The following is a 20880-nucleotide window of genomic DNA, read 5'->3' as shown; positions in this document are numbered from 1 at the left end:
GACAAATCGGAAGGTCGTGTATTTGGCTTCTTAAAGCCTTTGACTGATAATAATTAAGCGACATAAGCTTGAAAAAACCGAATTGCTTAGCGTGAACAACGTTCTGTCCCTCTCAGAAGTTCAGATCTGACCTTCTCGTGCAATCTTTTAATGCACGCAAACAGAGGTGACTAATTGTTTATTTTCCCTTTCGACTTTCTCTACTGAAAACATATTATACCAACTAGGATGCTTCCACGAGACAAATTTAGCAGAGATGGATATCTACTACCAAAGAAGATTGCCTACTTTCACAGTATATTGTGTACTGTATAGAAGTTTCTGATGTAATCCACACACACACACACACACACACACAGAGAGAGAGAGAGAGAGAGCGAGAGCGAGAGAGAGAGAGAGAGAGAGAGAGAGAGAGAGAGAGAGCGAGAGAGAGAGAGAGAGTACAAAAAGAGATTAGACGGGTCAATTGAGTAGTTTTTAAGTTGTTTTTGCCACATGATTTCCAAAGGCAAAGAAGGACAAAGCTGTTCCCAAGGGGAATGCTAAAATAGCCGGACCAGCCTGAAAAACTGAAAGGGAAATAGGCAATCTCACCTAAATTTTCTGCTTACAAGAGGGTGAGTCTGCCACTAATGTGCATGGCCATGACAAATAATCATGGTTATTTAGATGCTTGCCCTGTTTCTTCTGAGTTGTTTCTCAGAGTTGTGTGTAAGCATTTTTGCGTGGCACCACTGTATCCTTTTTTTTCATATCTCTTTTTTTGTCCACCTTACAAAAAATTATTTAATAAAGATCCATGTGGGCATGTGTTTAACTCTACATCGATTATTGGTCGAAAAAATTTCGATACTTATATAGAATTAAGAAATCTGAATTATATTTTCTGACTTGCATTTTTAGATGAGATGATGTGCTGCAACAAGTGGTATCAGAATAGATTTGACCCATGATTTGCATGAACTAGGAGATATTTCTGCGAGTCATTGGTCAACAGTAGGCTTTCCTTATCTGAATTGAAATCCTTCTCTCCTTAATTTGGTCCCCTGCTCTTATCCAGGCAACTGACTACGACACTAGTAAATCTCGCTGGTCTTCCAATACTTTTTTCGGCCACCCTTCCGAAGAGAGCGCTGCACCACGAGAAAAACAAATGGGCTCGTGACGAGCCGACGTTGATTTTGACAAATCAAAAAGCCTCGGTGCAGTTGATGACCCTTTCAGAGCTAAGCCAGCCCCCATGGCCCCATTGCCCTGTTCTGCGCCGATCCAGTTAATGCACTCATGTTTTCCCCTACAATTCCATCCAAAAGTCCAAGGAATTAGGTAAGCACCTTCGGCTACGAAGTTACCAAGATCAAATCAAGCCCCACCCTCGCACTTCTATATAATAGGCCTATTATTTCGCATGGCCTCCTCAAGCCACACTCTCTCCTCTGCTCCTTCTCTCTCTACCATCGAGAGAAAAAATGGCTCTCTCCTCCATGACCTTTGCTCCTCTAGCACTTCTTCTACTCCTCCTTGGGAGCACCTCGGCGAATCTCTCTCCTAACTTCTATGCGTCGTCATGCCCCAAACTCTTTCCCACCGTGAAACATGTGGTGCAGTCTGCGATCGCGAAGGAGAAGCGCATGGGCGCCTCTCTGCTTCGCCTCCTCTTCCATGACTGCTTTGTCCAAGTAGTCAACCTTTTCTCATATTACTTGGCTTGCTTGCATTTTGGTTTCCAATGGCTTCTCTCCTGCAACTTTTTACGAGCAAACTCTCATTTTAACTCAATACCTAGCGTCCGACATGCGTGTTGCATCTGCTGCAGGGCTGCGATGCGTCGTTGCTGTTGGATGACACATCCAGTTTCAGGGGGGAGAAGACTGCAGCACCCAACAACAACTCCGTGAGGGGATTCGATGTCATAGACAAGATAAAGGCCGCGGTTGAGGAGGTGTGCCCGGGTGTCGTGTCGTGTGCCGACATCGTGGTCATCACATCCAGAGATTCGGTGGTCATTGTGAGTATGAATCATGGGTCGGCCGCTATTCTTAAGAAAGGTCTCGCTCATCGAAATAGCCTTTGGATTGACTGAAAGAACTTGTTCTGCAGCTTGGAGGGCCATACTGGGAGGTGACGTTGGGGAGGAGGGATTCAAAGACAGCCAGCTTCTCCCTAGCTAACAACAACATTCCTCCTCCTACCTCGAGCCTTAGCAATCTCATCTCTAAATTTGCAGCTGTGGGTCTCTCTAAAAAGGACATGGTAGCCCTCTCTGGTATGATAACCAAGTCATCTATATATATATATATACACACACATATATCCATGCTACATGATTTTAATCAAATTCATGACTCTGATATGTTAAGTTGATGAGGGATTAGACTTGTTACTACCTATTCTTCAATAGCTGGCCAAAGAACAACCGTCTCTCTCCCAGTTGCATGTCCCCCTCCAATCAAGGACAGTGTGTGGGGAAAGCACCTTGACTTAGTAAACTCCAAAATATACGTCACCTACGTTACTCTTCCAATTAGTTACCAGAGTATGACAATGGCGGCTTCTTGCCATTTAAAGCTATTTTGTTGCCACTAAGATGGCAGCATGGTTGGAACAGGACTAAGATTCCATGAAAATGACCTAGATTCGAAATGCACGGGCGTCGATTAAATGTCAGGACCGGATGCCTTCTGTCGATTTACTCAGTGGAGTCGCTATCTGGTTCGCTTGTACCGAGGTGGTGCTGGGTCGACGTACTCACACGTGGGGCAACCCACGGGTCGGAAAGAACACGCAAAAACTTGCGACCTACATCAAATATTCTCTGATGAAAGGAAGACCTAGTGAAAGCTGCTACGCGGGTCGGTTCGTCCCCCCTATTCTTTTACCAAAATAATAATCATAAAAAATAAAAAACAATTTTGTTACCCCAAAAGCTCCTCCATGCAGGAAGTGCCAATTGGCATACTCTAGACCATGTCAAATACTGAATCTCATCCTCGAAGTAATTATTATAAGCAACCGTGTGCGGGTTCCATGCTTGCATGTCACCCGTGACCTGGTAATATTGATGTGCGACATCAAAGCTGCCCGCCAGCTTTCAATGTACACATGTTCCACGTTAGAGTCAACATCAGAAGGTAGAACATCAATTCAAATGGATAGTAGCATGGTGTTGCCATCCAGGTCGTAACCCTGATCCCTTTGTGACACAGTATACATGGTGTTGCCATCCAGGTCGTAACCCTGATCCCTTTGTGACACAGTATAGAAGTATACTAGTGGTCCTGCATTTTGCCGTGGAGGAGATAAGCCTTACAGCAGCCAAATTAACTTAGTTAATTGGGAGATTGTTAAAATAATACAATACTTAATGACCATGTACATCTAAATAATCCTAAGTATATTTTCTCATAGGTGCCCACACCATTGGCAAAGCACGGTGCATCAACTTTAGAAGCCGCATATACAACGAAACCGACATCAATGGTTCCTTCGCCAAGAAGAGGCAGAAAAAATGCCCGAGAACCGCCGGCTCAGGGGACAACAACTTGGCACCCCTGGATGTCCAGACTCAAAATTACTTCGACAACGATTACTACGAGAATCTCATCAACGAGAAGGGCCTCCTCCACTCCGACCAAGTGCTGTTCAATGGCGGATCCACTGACTCCCAAGTTAAGACTTATACCACAAGCCCTGGCACGTTCTACCGTGACTTTGTCACTGGCATGATCAACATGGCAGCCATTAACCCCCTCACGGGCTCAAAGGGTGAGATTAGGAAGAATTGCAGGAAGATCAATTAAGGGGACAGCGGCACCTCGAGGCTTGGTTGTACCACCTTTCTTAGAAAACGATCACAAGAAAGGTGTTAAAGTTACGAGATTACTGCTTTATGTCTTTGTGTTTACTTTCGCCTGTCGTGTACCAAGAGCTTCACTTTTTTGTTCAGATGTGTATTAAGAACATTGATTATTGAAGCATATGATATTTATTATTGAGTTACCAAGATTAATCATTTGAATGGATCGATAAGCTTTGTGCCTAAATACACTGTTATGATAACCATAGGTGCACTAAAGTTGATGTTGGATTGGAATCTACTTCCTTGAAGGAGTATTGAACAATGCACATGAATTGCTAGGATGCCGAGGGGTCGAATGGTCCCACCAGTTTGGTGAGCTTTCAAAGCAATGACATGGGGCGTGGGTCGTCTACAGCCTCCTGGAAAATGACATGATGGACCTCTAAGTCTATAATCATAGTTAGGAGTACGTGATATTAATAACGACAAAAAGGTTAGAATCAATAACGAGTAACTTATTGATGAAACTATTCAGAGTAGAAGATGACATGATGATGGCACCAAGTTTTCTTTTTTCCTTAATTACTACTTTTCTCTTTTAATTTTTTGCAGATTGGCTTATGACGAAGTTTCTGGTTTCTAAGATCAATCTATACCAACAAATATTAATAACAACTGGTCCGACCAGCTTCAGCCAGTTTTTGGACATCTTTTGAATACAAAGTCATTCAATACTTACCGTCACATAATCTCAAGAAAGATAACTAGAACTTGGCTTGTTTGGAGTGCACACGCGTTTAAGAAACCATGTGACCGATCATTAGACAAGGTCAAAACAAATGAGTTTCATGCCACGCACGTACACACAAACACACAACTACACATCTATGTATACATACGTACATTTGTATGTACGTACTTGAACGATACACAGTAGTCTGACTAGTGTTTTGCTAGTCTCCTACCAAACAGCGGCTATTTTAGCCCATGCTTGTGGCTAGCTCCTTTGTTAGCACTGTCAGAACAAGCGGAATAGCTTCTTAACATGTTCCCTGATTGACTTTTGTAATAGATTAGCATCCTTTGTTTGACTAGTCTAGCTTTAATTACATTTCTTGGAGTAAAAAAGTGGCTTTTGTAATGGTCCTTGTTAGACGTTGTAAAGATCAAATAACAGGCAAGCCTCTCTAGATCAAGCCTCTCTTATAAGAAACCCAACAAAGAAAAAAAAAGAAGAAAAGTCCATAAGCCTAGAGCTCAATGATACACCCTCTTGCCTTATAAGCGAGAAGTCGAGGGCTTGAAACTTGAGAAATCCTAATATAAGGCTTCGGCTTGCCCTGGTACGTGTGAAGGGTGGGATCGCTGGGATGGGTAGAGATGGATGGGCTCGTCCACTCTTTGACATGGACTCCAACCAGGCTTGTGCCCAATAGTGAGATCTCAAACATCAAAACCAAAACGAACGAAATAGGGTTATTGTTCGAAGGCCCAATCCAGCCCAGGACTACGTTAATGTAATTAGCCCAAATTGAATGTGAATGCAAGGCCCATAACGTTATGAAACTTGGGCCGCCAATGCACTAAACTCTTGAAGATCTAAACTTCAACTACGATGGCACAATGAAAGGCCGGGGGGGCAAGGTGATAAGACGAGAAAATCATTGAAAAATTCATGAAGTACGTGAAAAGCGAAAAAGATGGCCTTAAATTATAATCTATCAAAAGAAGGCATCGTTGGAGCGTTAACAAGCTAATCGAGCAGCACAAAGTGGCGCAACTTCTACTCAATATGAAGTTAGAACATAGCTTTAGAAGGGGTCATTAAGGAAATTAAAGCAATCCAAATGAAATTTATTTACTGTGTCTAGAAAAACACACAAAATTCTAATTCTCATGATACAAAGAAATTTTCGCACCCATAACTTACTGCTTGCACCATATATTTGCAACTGACCTCGATCCTATCTTCTTCAAATTCTAACCACAAGTCGGTGGCACGTGCGAAAATCTCCTCGTGCCACCATTTGGTTGATGTTTCGGTTTAAAAATCTGAAAAAGACTTACCTACAGTTCCAACTTGGAGCTCTCCAAAATGTCTGAGCAACCCAATCTACCAAAAAAAAAAAAAAGTAGTTCTCTCTTCGCAATTCTCTTGCTTTAAAACTATAACTTTTGTTGCATGAAGATGGAGTTAAGATTGTGAATAAGAGAAAGGAATTTGTTTTAATATTTTTTAGGAGCCCGGCTGTAGAATTAACTACTATTTTAACAGTGACCACTTAAGTGAATATTGGCGACCAATTCGAAGCCTTACCAACATGCTATCCGTTCAAAAAGTCTGAAGAACCCCGTCTTAAAAGAAAAAATTCTCGTTTGACAATTCTTTTCCTTTAAAACTACATGAAACTCAGTTTGCTGGATGAAGACGGAGTTGAGATTTTGAATAGTAGAAATGGATTTGTTTAAATAATATTTAGGATTTTGGTATAATTAACTCTTGTTTTTGGAATGAGAGTTGAGTAAAGACAAAACTATGATGGGACCATTTCAAGCAACTACGACGGTAGACCAAATCCCATAACATCCATGGAAGCACCTCTTCTCCAAAATAAACAACGAACGTAAGGGTAGAAAAGTATAGGAGATCGTGAAGTCATGCAGTTTCCAATGAAATATTTTAGTGATGAGTGTTTCTCCTTTTCTCACCACCGCCCATATAGAACTTTGCACGCTACGTAACCCTCTCTAGTCTTAATAATAGATTAGTTGGCAAGATCATTGACCACCCCACCAAGAAAGAACCACCTCTCTCTCTCTCTCTCTCTCTCTCTCTCTCTCTCTCTCTCTCTCTCTCCCCCCCTCTCTCGCTCATACACGGATACGGAAACCAGTCTCCTTCCAAGCTTAACACTTCAATTAGCTTTTCTCCGACAAATTGATCAAAATGAAAAGATGTACTCTGATCATATCTTTTGCTACGTTGAGCCAAGCTATATAGTCGAAGTAGAGAAGAGAATTTCTGGTTTGATATTCTTTTTTTTCTTATTGGCTTTACAAGTAGTACATTATTACCACTGCATTTTCTGTTTGAAAAGAACTTAAACTAGATATAACTCCATGTAAGATGGTTTGTTGGGCAAAAAAGTGGAAAACTATAGCTGCAGAAGTACTGGATATGAAATATAATGATAGAGCACAAGTAACTCTTTCTAGCTACCAAATAATGTGTCTCCGACTAGCTTCTCTAATTATAAACATCTTAATTCAAGCAAAATCATTGTCTTGAGAATTAGAAAGGTGAATATAATGTCAAGAATGTTATCTTTTTCTGGGACATAGATGATAAAATTAGGACTAGTCGTGCAGTTTCCCAAGAATATGATGGCCATTTTTCTCTCTGCACATCCACATGACCAAAGTCTCGAGTTTCTTTTCCTAGATTACATAGGGAAGACAAATTATTCACACTTTGTGTCTCCCCTCCTTTTAAGTGTTGAGGGAGGTAGATTTAGGACAGGGACAAATATGTGAAGATGCCCTAGATCCACTAGTTCAGTCAACAAGATCACACAGACATGCAAGGGGTTCAAATATCCATTTCTATTAGCTTTAAGCAAGAGAGACAAAAAAGTTATGAAAAAATACTTCTCAGACACTTCGAAGGAGGTAGATTTAGGGCACAGGCAAACATGTGAAGAAGCCCTAGATCCACTAGTTCAGTCAACTAGATCACACAGACATGCAAGGAGTTCAAATGTCCATTTTCATTAGCTTTAAGCAAGAGAAAAATAAAAAGTTATGAAAAAATTCTTCTCGAACACTTCGAGGAAGGTAGATTTAGGGTACATACAAACATGTAAAGAAGCCCTAGATCCACTAGTTCAGTCAACCAAATCACACAGACATGCAAGGAGTTCAAAAGTCCATTTTTATTAGCTTTAAGCAAAAGAGACAAAAAAGTTATGAGAAAAATTCTTCTCAAACACTTGGATCGATTCCTTTCGATTCCATGCCTTTACCATAGATAGGACTAAGTCTTCACTCGAATGGGAGTTTATGGTGTTCTCTTTCTTGAATCCAGAGAAATGTTTGAAATGGCTTTCGGTGCATCCAAAAGCCATCTTCTAATTGGTCTAAATCAGATCGATTTAGCGCATTCTTTTTAAGCATACCTTGATTCCTCTTAAGAAAAAATTGTATGTGCCCTCTCCAACCAAAGGATGAGTACAAAACAAAGTATTCTCGCACAAAATTTCACCAACTAACAAGATCTAAAGAAGTACAAAAATCGGAAGGAGGAGATAAAAGATAATCAAAACTATTTTTCAACAAGTTTTAGGTGAGTATGGACTTTTGAACATCATGTAAGTCTCGAATTTATGGAAAACATTGAAAGAAAAAAAAATCTACTCCCCGTCAATCCAATAATGCCTTCCTCCTTTACTCCATATGGTTCAAGACTTTCAAAATTTTTTGAAAGCTTTTCAGCCGAAGTATGTAACGTTTTCATTTGGGTTGATGTAAATGGAAAAGGAAGAGGAAGAGGCAGCAGAAGCCGGAGGAGGTGGTGAAGTTTGGATTGAGGGTGGTGCAGCCACCGACACATCCACAGGAGCAAGAAAAGCAGCATGAGATGCAGGCAGAACCTGAACACTAGTTTGCCTATACTTAAGCTTCAAGATCTCAGCCCTTGCTCTTTGGAGCTCCGCCTCCAAGGCCTGAACTTTTTGCTGCAAGGCTGAAATTGCCCCCATGCATCCATACACTGGGTCTCTTAGCCTCACGCTCGCCTCGTAGACAAGGCTGTTCGCTGCATCAGCTCTCTGGGCCGTGGGAACCTCCTAATTAATTAGTCATAGAGAAGTATTTACATCACAAGAACTTCATCACATAATTTAAAATGGAGAAGATATGATAAAGGATGTAAGATTTCGAGGAGAGTGCATGGGGATAATACCATGAGCATCTTGGAGACGTTGCTTGCACCGAAGACCTTATGCACCGATGCGAACTTTTGGGGCTCATGTGGTGAGAAATAAGGAGAGAAGGGGCACTCTTGAGCACACCGCCGCCTCAGGTGTTTGCAAGCGGCGCAAGGGGTTATGATGTTTAGGGTTCCCACTGGGCTTCCCATAGGATCGGTGGCGCCATCGGCTTCTCTCTTAATCTTCTTGCCAACCTCATCAAATCTCTCCCTGAGGGCGTATATACAACAAAAACAAAAAAAAATGTCTAAGCTAAAAAAAAAATGGGTCTACATGTACTAGGGTTATGGTTTCAGTGTATTCAATGAATAGCAAAAGCCGGAAAAGGATGAGTGATATGTCTTATGTTCCCTTTCTACGGAGCAAGTGAAACAAGGATAGGGATTTGGTGCTACTTAAGGACAACACATGAAAAAAAAAGAAAAAAAGGACTGGTGAATGTGATTTTTTTTTTTTTTTTTTGAGAGAGAGAGAGATTAAAGGTAGCATAACCACCACAAGGAAAACTGGTGAAGGTCATAACGCCAAGACAAGAATCTAAGGAATATATTGTTGAAATTAAAACCAGTACTGATAGATTTTTTTTTGTATTTTTGAAGTATTTGTTTTTTCCTACACCTTACCTTTCTGTGGACATTCAGGCATGCTCCTTGGCAGTGGAGATGGAGCTCCGAAGAGAGAGAAAGAGAGATGAAATTAAGCAGAAATATGGAATATGAAGAAAGAAAAGAGTGCTTATAAGGCAAGATGGTAAGGAAAATGGGGCGCCTAAGCAAATATCATAGGCAAAAGACAAAAGGGGAAGAGAACTATAAGAAGATGGTGAAAGGAAGAAATGGAGGATTTTGTTCGGCTGCTGCTGCTGATGTACAGGGACTTGTTCATTGGAGAAGAAGCTTGTACTGGTGGAGAAGCTAAGAAAAGACTTGGAACAAAACGAGAGAGAGAGAGAGAGAGGGGAAGGCTCTTCTTCTGTTCCGTGATGCCAGCTCTGGCCTTTCTTCCTCACGTGGACTGCCCTCGTATGTTGACTTTGGCAAGGAATCAAAGGAAAGGTCTTGGCTACATTGGGATCTTCGTTGTTTAGGTTTTGAAAGGTCGCTTGAGTCTTGGGATCTATTTTTGGAGTTAATAACAAAAATCAACATTAGAATGAAAGAATTTTCCATATACGGAGAAGGAAAAAAGCATGTGTAATTCGCTTATGTGAGAACTTACGGATAACACATGGTTATTGCGTGCTAATTGTAATGTTAACCTGGTAGTTGGATGTCTATCTCATAGAAACCGTCATTGATGGCTAAATATTGTTATGGAATCTCTCTGGAAACAATTTTCGCAGTACCAATTGTTTGGGATCAGCGGCAAAAGGATGCAACTGATCAGATATGTCTTCCGAGAGAGAGAGAGAGAGAGAGAGAGAGAGAGAGAGAGAGAGAGAGAGGATACCTGCATACAATGGCAGAAAATTGATTAAAACTAGATGATGCTAAATTAAAATAGATAGAGAAGGCATATTTATATAGACAATTATGACTCCCAATGTTTTTGTAAGAGCCCGTGCGAGCCCGTGTTTAGTCCCACTTCAAATGTTTTTGTAAGAGCCCGTGCGAGCCCGTGTTTAGTCCCACTTCAATTGCGAGCTGGGAAGATCTTGGGTGTTTATACATACTAGAAAATCCAAATAATATATCTTTCGACTAGTCATTTTAGGTAATTTGCTAGGTTGTTATTGATAGAAAAATGCAATCAAGAAATAATAACACCACAAAATCCCTTTTCCTCTTTGTGCAATCATATGGAATGTTACTATAATTCACCAAGCAACAATAATCTCTATTATATACATCAACAATTAACAAACAAAATAATCAAACAATCCAAAAAAAAGAGGCAACACAATTTTAACGTGAAAACCCTTCGATGTGAAGAAAAATAAAACTACGGGACCTAGTTCAATCAAAATCTTTCACTATTTAAAATAATGGAATTACAATAGGTCCTCTCTAATTTACTAGAGGCTACACAAACATCATTAAGATTAAATCTTTGTTCCACAAAAAGAACATTTATCACCAATAAAGCGGATTTCAACAATAAACGACAAAATAAATGATGGATCTCACCAAATATTGATACTTGAAATAATCAATGGAGAAAGCTTTTCAAAGATCCAAATTATTCAATCTGTAGCTCTTAGTGCCGGAAATAATATACTGAAATTTTAGCCAAATATGAATAAAATTAACCATCCAATCATCTAATAATGTTCCTATACTTCTTCTCCATTTTTTTTTTGTTTCTGCGGTTACCCCATTCCCAAGCCAAGGGGTTTGAAACTGCCACGTTATCTTTTTTTTTAATTATTAAATGATGTGGGTCACATAAAGGAGGGACCACACCACTAGTTATGAATAGCATAGAATGAATCCAACTCATGGTTTGTGCAGGCTATAAAGCACTGTAGCAGTAGCACACAGGCTTTTTGAGGTTGACAACAAACTAATTATGATATTTATGATTAGATTTGATTGGATTTAGATTAATAGCCGAGCAAGGATAGCTAGACTTAAATATTGTAGGGAGTACGCAAAAGTCGATAGAGATTGGGAGAGTTTAAAATAGCTCGTGTGTGCTTATCATAAATTTCTCGTATGATAGAGAGATTTTGAATACTTATACAGACCAAGAAGTATATTTCCATTGATTTTGTGGTCCATTAACAGCATGCCAAGAGAAATACCACCAATCCAAGCATTCCAATTAAAATATCACCAATCCAAGGATCATCCAAGACTGAGATTGATAGGCCATTTCGCATAGACCATAAAAATTTATATTTTATTAAATCACTTCTCTTACAAATGGCGTGTGATACTGCAAAAGGAGAGGATGGGTTGTGTCAGGATCCATTGAACTTATATTTCTATGAAGTCCATTTTGCTTGGCAAGGCTTTATTCCATAGCGGGGTCAATGAAACCCCTAGACCAAAATCAGCTCTGCTGCTACAAACAGTGTCCCAAGAGTTTAAATGAATTAAGTATCCTCCTCCCCTTGAGTTTTTGGCTCAATTTTATTTCCCCGTCAAGAGTTTACCTTTAAAGTATCAGCTGAGGAATTCCTTAATCAAATGGGCTCGAACTGGGGCCCGGACCAAGATAAACATATATTTCCGTGACATTGACTTTATTATCCAGCTGAATCAATGTAAAATTTTATATTAGAAATCAGTCCATCCAAACTTGAAGCACCGGCTGGCTCATTTGAATCTCTTTATTCAGCTCGCAGTAAACACTACTTTTATTTATGGATGCGATGTTTTCAGTTCTACCTTATTAGTCTAGACCATAATATCCCAACAACTCAGAAGCTACTTGTTGGGATTTCATTCATCAGAAAATTGGGCCATCAAACTATACCAAGAAATACTTGTTGGGATTTCATTCATCAGAAAATTGGGCCATCAAACTATACCAAGAAACGTATACCATGCGGAACATGCTTGCGAGGCTAGGCTGGTACCTCAAGTGATACTTAAGAGGGTTAAAGCCGTTACCCCCCGACCGATTATCTGGTCCGGTCACATAACACGGCTGTATGTATCTTAAAATAATGCCTTAAAAATTATGCAAGGCTAAGATGAACAAATTTTTAATAAGTCCAGAAATTCAAAATAGTAGATAAATAATTCAACTAAATAAATCCACTATGATCAAACAATCAAACTTATTCAATTACATAATTTCAAATATTTATTGATATCAAAAAATAAACTAACTAGCTAATGACTCCATTGCTCGAACTCCAAACCCAACTCAATCGAGACTACGCATTCTGCGACTTTGAAAGGAAAAGAAAAGAGATAGTGTGAGCTTTACAGCCTAATAAGATTTTCCATACATCCATATTGATATAATAATATAATTCAAAAATAGCAGATAAACAATATTGGAGTGAAACCATAAATCATCGAATCTCATAACAAGAATCTAATATAACTTAAATCGTTATATTAATATATATTGTTTATCACAAATTCCTAAAAAATATTGTGAGTGATTCTATATATCATCCATGTCTCATTAACAGGATCTGGATCCATCAACAATTATCTTTCAGTTTTTGACTAACCAGGGCCATGCTTTAGTCCATGATCGGCAAGTTCAACTACCATGTTTCTATTCGTCCTGGGGCTATCCATAATGCCATGTTCCTTTCTTTGATGAGGCCATTCCCAATGCCATGTTCCTGCTGTAACGAGGCTATCCATAATTTAACGCAGCTAGTTCAAATACCTCTTTCATAACTATCAATTCAAATATAATATAAGATTTATTTCTTTCAAAATTTCAAGTAGATGGTATCATATTCCAAATATCTGAAAATGCCATCAGCATCTGATACATGCATATAATATAGAAAATATAAATAATTGTATCGGCAATCGTATAACATCAATAATCAACCATGCGGAACCAAAATCACGCAATGCATAAGTAAATATACATGCAGATGATCATGTCCAAAGATTCTTACCTTTATTGGTAGCATACTCAAATACAACGAACACCGATCGACTTCTCGATTTACAAACTCGGAGGCAAAGTATTCTGCTCAACACCTTCTTGCCCGGACAATTGCTTACCTACAGAGCTGGATTTCATCGTCAGAATAATCTTAACCATCCATGGATTATGGTCAATGATCATAATAAAATCGATCCAAAACCCTTCCCACGGCCACATAATGTTGACTCGAAACTCTTCCTAGGGTTAATGGTCATTTTTGGTTTAGCTAGATATCTGGATTCTCTACTAATTTGTAAGATATGTAGCAAGAGAAAGAGAAAAAGTAGAGAGGCAAGGAGAGAGAGAGAGAGAGAGAGAGAGAGAGAGAGAGAGAGAGAGAGAGAGAGAGAGCTCTCCTTCAACATAGGGAAAAGCTCCCTCTCTCTCTCTCTCTCATTGATGGCAAAATAGGGGAGATGATGTGAGACTAGATCTAGCGGCTGACTAGCTTCAAACAGGGTGGTCACAGCATCCTTGAAACCAGAAAAGGAAAGAGAAGAAGATCTATGGCTATTACCTCAAATGCGGCAAGGTCTCGCGGCCGAATCAATAGTAAATTCTCCAGAAAATCCTCCATAGAAAAATGCTCGATATCGCACTATAAGGGCTCGTTTGGTTCGCGGGAAGTATTTTCCCTGGATGTCCGGGCTGGCTTTGCCAGCTGTGGTAGTGGTAGTATAGTAGCCCTCGAGAAGGCGTGCGCCCTCCTAGGAATATGATTCCCAGGAATCATATTCCTAGGAAGAGGATACCTAGGAAAGTATTTTTGGCATGTTTGGTTAACCATGGGAAAGTGATAAATTTCCAAAGTGCTCATGTTTGGTTGACCATCCACTTTCCTAGGAAAGTTATGTATAATTCCTATTATGCCCTTAATAAAAATTAGTTCTTTAATGCCTCTTTAATGCTTCTTTAATGTTGAAGGGTCTTTTTGGAAAAAAATAAAAAAGGAGTGATTCCCACCTCATGGGAAAGTAACTTTCCCATGTTTCTCATGGGAAAGACTTTCCCATGAAATATGGGAATCATATTCCCATGGGAATACAACTTTCCCATCTCTCTCCTTTGAAAACTCCAACCAAACAAGAGGCATTTCATTACTTTCCCGTTGACCATACTTTCCCCCCTCCTTTTCCTGCGAACCAAACGAGCCCTAATTGAGGGACTTCAAAGGCAGATGTTAGAGAAGAGAAAGGAGTCTCATTTATGGACAAAATTGGAGGCTTAGAAAAAGTAGCAGCAGCCCTAGACTCCTCCGCCCAATGGAATCGGCTCACGTGCGAGGCGCATGAGTCCTATCTCATCTTTTGGGCTGGCAAGCCCAATACATAACCGAGCTGATCAAATGGAGCAAGCCCTCACAAAAACACTATCACAACTCAACCATAGTAGTTGGAGTGCAAGGAAAAAAAAATAAAGATCATGACCTATCAACTAGTCAGATAATTGCTGAGTTTACAAAGTTTATATATGATAGTTAGGAATTGATGTGAATGGTTGTATCGGTCTGGCCTCGCCTACCACTCAGCTAATCACGAATTTTTCTCTTAAATCGGAGGAGTAATCTGATGGCTAATCTTTAGCATTTTCCAAAAAAGACTCCTCCCTGAAATTTATAGCTTATTATGAGATTTCATATGACTATGCTGTTCATTTTTAACTCTATTTCACTTAAACAAAGCACCTCATGGGTTGGACCAGTGCCCTGTGAATCACGTGAGTTAGCCAGGACCACTTGAAATGGCAGTAATGTCAAGGAGTTCAACCACCTGCTTATATAGTGAGTCTTCCATCAGTGCATCTTAAAAGCACCCAAGTTTTCTTTTAGGAGGCACTAAAGATGAAGAGTAGTTTAGATGTGCATTGGATTTTTTAATAGTAGAACACTTTCTCGAGTGCATATCATGCTTGATTCCAATATGTTAACGTTCGTTTTTTTTTTCCGCCATTAATTTGATTATATCATTCTACAAGAATTTAAGCTTGCCCAATTGTCCGGGCCTGCCCCTAATTGACTACTTACTTTATGATGATCTTTATTTTTTCATTCTTTTCCTTTTGGCTATGATCCATCTTCAACAGGCATTGCCACTTTGAAGTTAAACATGGTGCTTAAGGAGTCGGAACCTATTTTGAATTCTCCTTGCCGTAGATCATTGTTTTTACCTTGTAATTGCCCTCTGGCACGTCGAAGGAAATTAAAAGAGGTACCTCATTTAGAGTATGTATCATAATTGAGAATACTCCGGAACGACCGTCGATATGTCCGAGTGGTTAAGGAGACAGACTTGAAATCTGTTGGGCTTCGCCCGCGCAGGTTCGAACCCTGCTGTCGACGCAAAATTTTCTTTTCACCCCAATGCCTTTTTTTTCTACCTTTTTTCTTTTTTATATTATTGTTTTCCGTTGATCAAAAATTTGGTTCTATTTTCTTAATCTTTGTTACATCTCATGGAATCAGATTCATTGGCATGAAATTTCTTATAGAAAATCGGTTGAAGTGAAATTTGCTTTTCGTACATGCACTTGGACGGCTTGTTTTAGCACAACAAAGATATGAACTGGGTAAATGGAAATGGAAAAGAGATGTTTCCAATTCCTCAAAGGCTCGTGTGTGAACCATCAAAGAATAATAACCATAAGGTCGGTACTAAAATACTTTTTTTTATAAAGTTGATGATTCCCACCAAGAATTTGATCGCCGGGTCGGGCTAATTCAATACGAATCAGTACTGAGAAGCATGTGCCCACAGTTATTCTTAAAAGACAACAGACGCTCTCAACGGCTAGGCGCCACTCTCTTTCTGAGTTATTTCAGCTTCTTCATTCTTTCGTGCCGCGGTGAACGAAAAATCTCTTTAAAGTCAAGTACAATATCGACTTGAATAAAACTATAGCACAGAGGAATGCTAAATGGATAGAGTTGGGAGGAAGCCTCCCATACCAACTAAAGGCTACACCAGACAACGAGGCCGAGAACTGGCGGAATAACAGACGCTCGTCGTGAGCCGTGTTTCCACAGCTGGTCTCGAAATGAGCGATGTGCTCGACCGGGTCTCCGGTCCCATCGTAGATCCGTCACTGGGGCATAACAACATTTAAAGGAAAACGGACGGATGCAGTGGTAGCGGGTCAGGATATGGAATCTATTGTTGGATATTCACCAGAAAAAAGTCAGAATATGGTTCTTATGGGTGGTTTAACAAGATATGTTCCAATTACAAGAACTACTTTTTTATTAGGTACACTTTCTCTTTGTGGTATTCCACCTCTTGCTTGTTTTTGGTCCAAAGATGAAATTCTTAATGATAGTTGGTCATGCTTCGTGATTAGGAAGCGGATTTGTGAAAATCCCCATAGACGGGTTTTGAGGAGGACACTTGTTAAGAATTCATTCAAGAAACATTAATGCCATAAATTGCTAGTGTTTGCACTTGTATAAGTTTTAGCACCACTTGTTAAGAATTCATCCAAGAAACATTAATGTCATGCCATAAATTGCTAGTGTTTGCATTTGTATAATGCAGGAGGAGTCAAAGGATAATTAACGTGTAATTAGGTAAGTTATAGCTAAGTTCATCCCACATTGGTGGTATAGCATGATTTACAAGTAATTGTACAACTAGGAGCAACTCTTCAAATAAATCTTGGAGAGAGTTGACACCTAAAAAATTTGTTAAGGGTAAATTATAAATTATAGATGGGCTAACCCTGGTTTTCCAATTTTTTCTCTCAGAAAAGAATGTAATAGCTTGTAATGATTTTAAGTCCCAGCAACAATCAACATCTTTGTTTTTTTTGCCGACATTCGATATATATATTTCTATAAAACTAAAGAGATATACAACCGGCTAATAAATGATCTTATGTTCAACCTTCTCCCCTCTCTCTCTCTCTCTCTCACGCGCGCTCAGTCACTCATCGGCTGGCCCTCGTGTGTTGCATATGCGAGAGTTTATGAGCTCAACTCATGTTTAACCTGCAGATAATTACATAGGCATACCATGCATGCTACATTGAACTATCTCTATCCATTGTCTTTCTTTGCACAAAATTTTTTTACCTCAACTAATCAATCTTTTTTCTCTGAAAAAAAAAAAAACTTTTGGTGGAACCCATTTGCTATGCATAACGTGGAACATTCACGAGAATTAGAGTATAAAATTTCCAAAAGATGAGAAGGAAGTGCAGAGTCAGGATTCAGAATTTCTAAACAAGAAGAAGGAAGAATAGAGATAAGATCATACTGGGTTTCTCGATTGGCCATATAAATTGTAAGCCAATATATTTGCAGCACTATTTACCTTTCTGAGATTTGAGCTATATCAAAAGAGACAAGGAAAGCCACCATGCACCAACAATCCTGAATGAAGGAGTGAGAACCATTAGCGTCAGAGGCCATATGAGCCAGCTATTTGATGACCGATCTCGAAGAATAGTATGCCTTCAAGGTCCGTATGGCCTGGGCTAGCTCTGAATTCCCATGCTCAATGCAACTTACCCATCGGAAGAATAGTATCCTCTATAAACTCTAAAGACGAAGGCTGGTCCGCCATAGGCCTTTTTTCATGCATACTGACGTCGAAACTGATATTGAGGAAAGGAGTTGGTGACTCTGATGCGAAAAAGATCATCTGGAAGGATGTAGAACGTATAGAGGAGCCACATATTTCCCTTACCTCCTCTTATTCCCAACCACACATTTCCAGGAAAGGCTTTTCGGCCACGGTAACTGCCACTAGTAACCCCACGTGGTTGTCCCAGTTTTTTTTTTTTTTTTTTCATCTAACCACTCTATTATTATTATTTATTTGTTTGTTTTTTTTTTGCTATGGCAGGTAAGTAAGACTACACGAGTTCGTGAAATATCCTAGGCAACTCTTCTTTCTGGATCCACAATGTGCCATGAGAGTGGTTAGCCACATACGCAGCCATCCAATCTGCAGCATCATTAGCCTTTCTAAGAATGTGCTTGGCCTGGAACGCCATCCCGTCCCCGGCCATCGTCCAAATATCCCGAAGCAGGAGGTGGTCCCAACCCAGACCACTCGGACCTTCCTGAATCCAACCGACCACGGTGACCGAGTCACCCTCCAAAATGATAACATCAGCTCATAAAACACGGCGAGCATGGCGAATACCCACTCAGGCCGCTCACAACTTGGCTCCGAAAATAGTAGTGTATGAGAGCTGACAGCCACCAGCGGCCACCACCCTCAAACGCAGGTCCCTGATAACAAAACCCACACTACCTCTATTCCCTCCATCCAAAACCGACCCATCGAAATTGATTTTGAGGAAGCTAGAGGGTGGGGGCTCCCAGGTGAAAAGCACAGTCCGTGGCGCTACCTGAGCAAAAGGAGAGTCCCAAATATCCCTAGCTATCAAAGGTTTATCCACTCTGGTACCTCGAATGAGCTCCGCTGCCTATGCTCGGCCCCGCTCCATCGCGAACCTAGGAGATGGGCTGCGCTCGCCGAATGTCCGAGCATTTCTGGCCAACCAAATCTGGTGGGCAATACAGATGGCTTCAAAAGCCAAATGACACAGCTGGAGGCTACCAGACCACTGTCGGATAGCCTGCACAAACTGGTCCCTTTGGCCCCAAGCACCCTATGGGAACCACGTCAACTGCTAGGTCCCCTCGCCCACCCTCAGCAAAAAAGTACATGATCGAGGGTCTCCTCATCCCCACACCACATACATAGCGGGGGTATGCTCACCCCCCGTTTGCTGATAACTAATCTCGTCAGAAGTCTGTCCTAGACCACCTTCTAGAGGAATAAGGCTAGTCTTAGGTGTAGACCAAACTACCAAACCCAAGTATAGTCCATGCCAGCCTCAAGGTCCCGCTCCATGGCCTGGGCAACATCGCCCACACTGACCCTGACCTACAGGAAGCTCGCCAAACTCGGACATCCGATTCCGTGCATCCCGGAACTGGAAGAAGCCGCACCCACTCTACCAGAGGCTCACCGAACACCAGCCTCAACCTACTCTCATCCCACTCCCCCCTCCTGGGGCAAGTAGGTCACTCACTTGTAGACCCTGTACCCCCTCCGGACTAACCATGGTCGGCCACAGTTTCAAGGGAAGGGCATCCAACCACATGTCTCCCCCCACATCAATACTCCTGCCATCACCGATCAGCAAACTAGTGTTGGCCCAGGCCATCGGCAGGTACCTTCCAATCTCACGCCACATAAATGAGACTGATCTCCCACAGCGACCCCCCTCCGATGGCCATAACCGACCACATCTGGTAGCCATAGCCTCGCTCCAGAGGCCCTGAGGCTCAAGAAGGAAATGCATCGCATGACGAACAATGATCGCCTCTCGTCCGGACTGGAGAGTCTGCAGTTCGAGGCCGCTCTCTCTGAGGGGCCGACGGACACTATCCCACACCACAAGGTGTACCCCATGGCCCCCTCCAATCGAGCCCCACAGGAAACCTCGCAAGGTTCGCTCGATCCGGTCTAGCACTGTCAAAGGTACCACTGTGTTAGCCATAAGGTACACGGGCATAGAGCTCAGTATAGACCGAACCAAGGTCAACCTGCCCATCATGGATAGGGATGACGCCCGTCAGCCCTCCAACCTGCTTTGAATCCACTGCACCAAACCAACGCACTCCGAGACCCGCAGCCTCCTCTCGGAGATGGGTATACCGAGATAGTTCCAGACACCCTCCTACTCTGGTATCTAGTTCTTCCTCTATTCTATACGAACAACAAGCCAATACCTTATAAAAAGACAAACATGAAATTATCTAGGTCTAAACTTTTCCGCCTAATTGGATAATCCGAGAAGATTAAATTGAATTTCCTATTAGATTCCGGAATGGGGCAGCCTCTTTGGGCAAGGTCCGTATCATCCCAATACTTTCTAGCCTAATATAATAATCCTGCATATCATAAGCCCGCATGTTGGGATTTTGGTTGGGCGGACTAATAAGTTCGATTCCTGTAACATATTCTTATGAGAATATCGAAATAGACATGAAAACTTCAAGCGTAACAGCACAAGGGTTCCTATCTTCATAAGGTTAAATTTTCGCGACCATCCAACCTAAATCCAATTGGCCTTCCAATCTCCATCCTGAAAAGTTTGGATTTGGAAGGAAAAGTTTCTATTCTCAGCAAGGGAGAGACAAAAACAACGAGAGGCCAAAGAGACTGCAGACTAGACGGCCTCATACGTGGCCAATTACTTCGAAGACACCCTTTAGGTTGGAGAAAGATAGATGCCTTGTGTGCTCCGGAATATATTGTAGTTAGATATTCTTAGATGTTTCCATACTATGATTATATAAATCATCTATTTCAGACGACCGCGTCTCGGTACTGTCTCCTTTACATTTTCTCATCCTTTTTAATTTTATGGGCCGCATCCACATCCGTCATATATGGGTTGCCGATGTATATAAATACTAATAATAATAATAATAATAATAATAATAATAATAATAATAATAAAATTGTCGAAGTATTTCTTCTATAATAAAAACTATAAAATAGAAATCGG

The 20880-nt window shown here is 40.9% G+C and overlaps 2 protein-coding genes and 1 non-coding gene across 5 annotated transcripts; 2 read left to right on the top strand and 1 right to left on the bottom strand.

Annotated features, from left to right (window-relative positions):
- Nucleotides 1–1405: 1405 nt before the first annotated feature.
- LOC108511375 (peroxidase 4-like) lies at nucleotides 1406–4012 on the top strand. Its single transcript, XM_017843279.3, has 4 exons — nucleotides 1406–1679; nucleotides 1817–2008; nucleotides 2101–2266; nucleotides 3409–4012. The coding sequence occupies exons 1-4, from the start codon at nucleotides 1470–1472 to the stop codon at nucleotides 3798–3800; spliced, it is 960 nt and encodes a 319-aa protein (XP_017698768.2). The 5' UTR covers nucleotides 1406–1469; the 3' UTR covers nucleotides 3801–4012.
- Nucleotides 4013–8111: 4099 nt separating this feature from the next.
- LOC103708876 (LOB domain-containing protein 15-like) lies at nucleotides 8112–13961 on the bottom strand. 3 transcript variants are annotated; one of them, XM_039132396.1, is made up of 4 exons: nucleotides 13874–13961; nucleotides 13325–13441; nucleotides 8760–8997; nucleotides 8112–8643 (listed from the first exon to the last, which is right to left on the bottom strand). In XM_039132396.1, the coding sequence occupies exons 3-4, from the start codon at nucleotides 8934–8936 to the stop codon at nucleotides 8287–8289; spliced, it is 534 nt and encodes a 177-aa protein (XP_038988324.1). In that variant the 5' UTR covers nucleotides 8937–8997; nucleotides 13325–13441; nucleotides 13874–13961; the 3' UTR covers nucleotides 8112–8286. The 3 variants fall into 3 exon arrangements, with proteins under 3 accessions (XP_038988324.1, XP_038988325.1, XP_008792197.1); XM_039132397.1 differs by having other exon boundaries at nucleotides 13325–13433; XM_008793975.4 differs by lacking the exons at nucleotides 13325–13441; nucleotides 13874–13961 and adding an exon at nucleotides 9411–10206.
- A 1651-nt stretch (nucleotides 13962–15612) lies between these two features.
- TRNAS-UGA lies at nucleotides 15613–15694 on the top strand. The gene has a single exon. It is a non-coding gene; the product is annotated as a tRNA-Ser (tRNA).
- Nucleotides 15695–20880: the final 5186 nt, after the last annotated feature.

Source organism: Phoenix dactylifera, chromosome 12 (genome assembly GCF_009389715.1).
Source record: "Phoenix dactylifera cultivar Barhee BC4 chromosome 12, palm_55x_up_171113_PBpolish2nd_filt_p, whole genome shotgun sequence".
Lineage (NCBI taxonomy): Eukaryota > Viridiplantae > Streptophyta > Magnoliopsida > Arecales > Arecaceae > Phoenix > Phoenix dactylifera.
Note: the sequence above shows the minus strand (reverse complement) of the source record. Positions and strands in the feature narration are given on the sequence as shown.

Excerpts from the sequence above, each read along its gene's own strand:
- LOC108511375 (XM_017843279.3), top strand. The coding sequence starts at position 1,470 with ATGGCTCTCTCCTCCATGACCTTTGCTCCTCTAGCACTTCTTCTACTC. Across the intron at positions 1,680-1,816 it reads TCCATGACTGCTTTGTCCAA|GGCTGCGATGCGTCGTTGCT; the intron begins GTAGTCAACCTT and ends CATCTGCTGCAG. Across the intron at positions 2,009-2,100 it reads CCAGAGATTCGGTGGTCATT|CTTGGAGGGCCATACTGGGA; the intron begins GTGAGTATGAAT and ends CTTGTTCTGCAG.
- LOC103708876 (XM_008793975.4), bottom strand. Across the intron at positions 8,644-8,759 it reads ACGTCTCCAAGATGCTCATG|GAGGTTCCCACGGCCCAGAG; the intron begins GTATTATCCCCA and ends CTAATTAATTAG.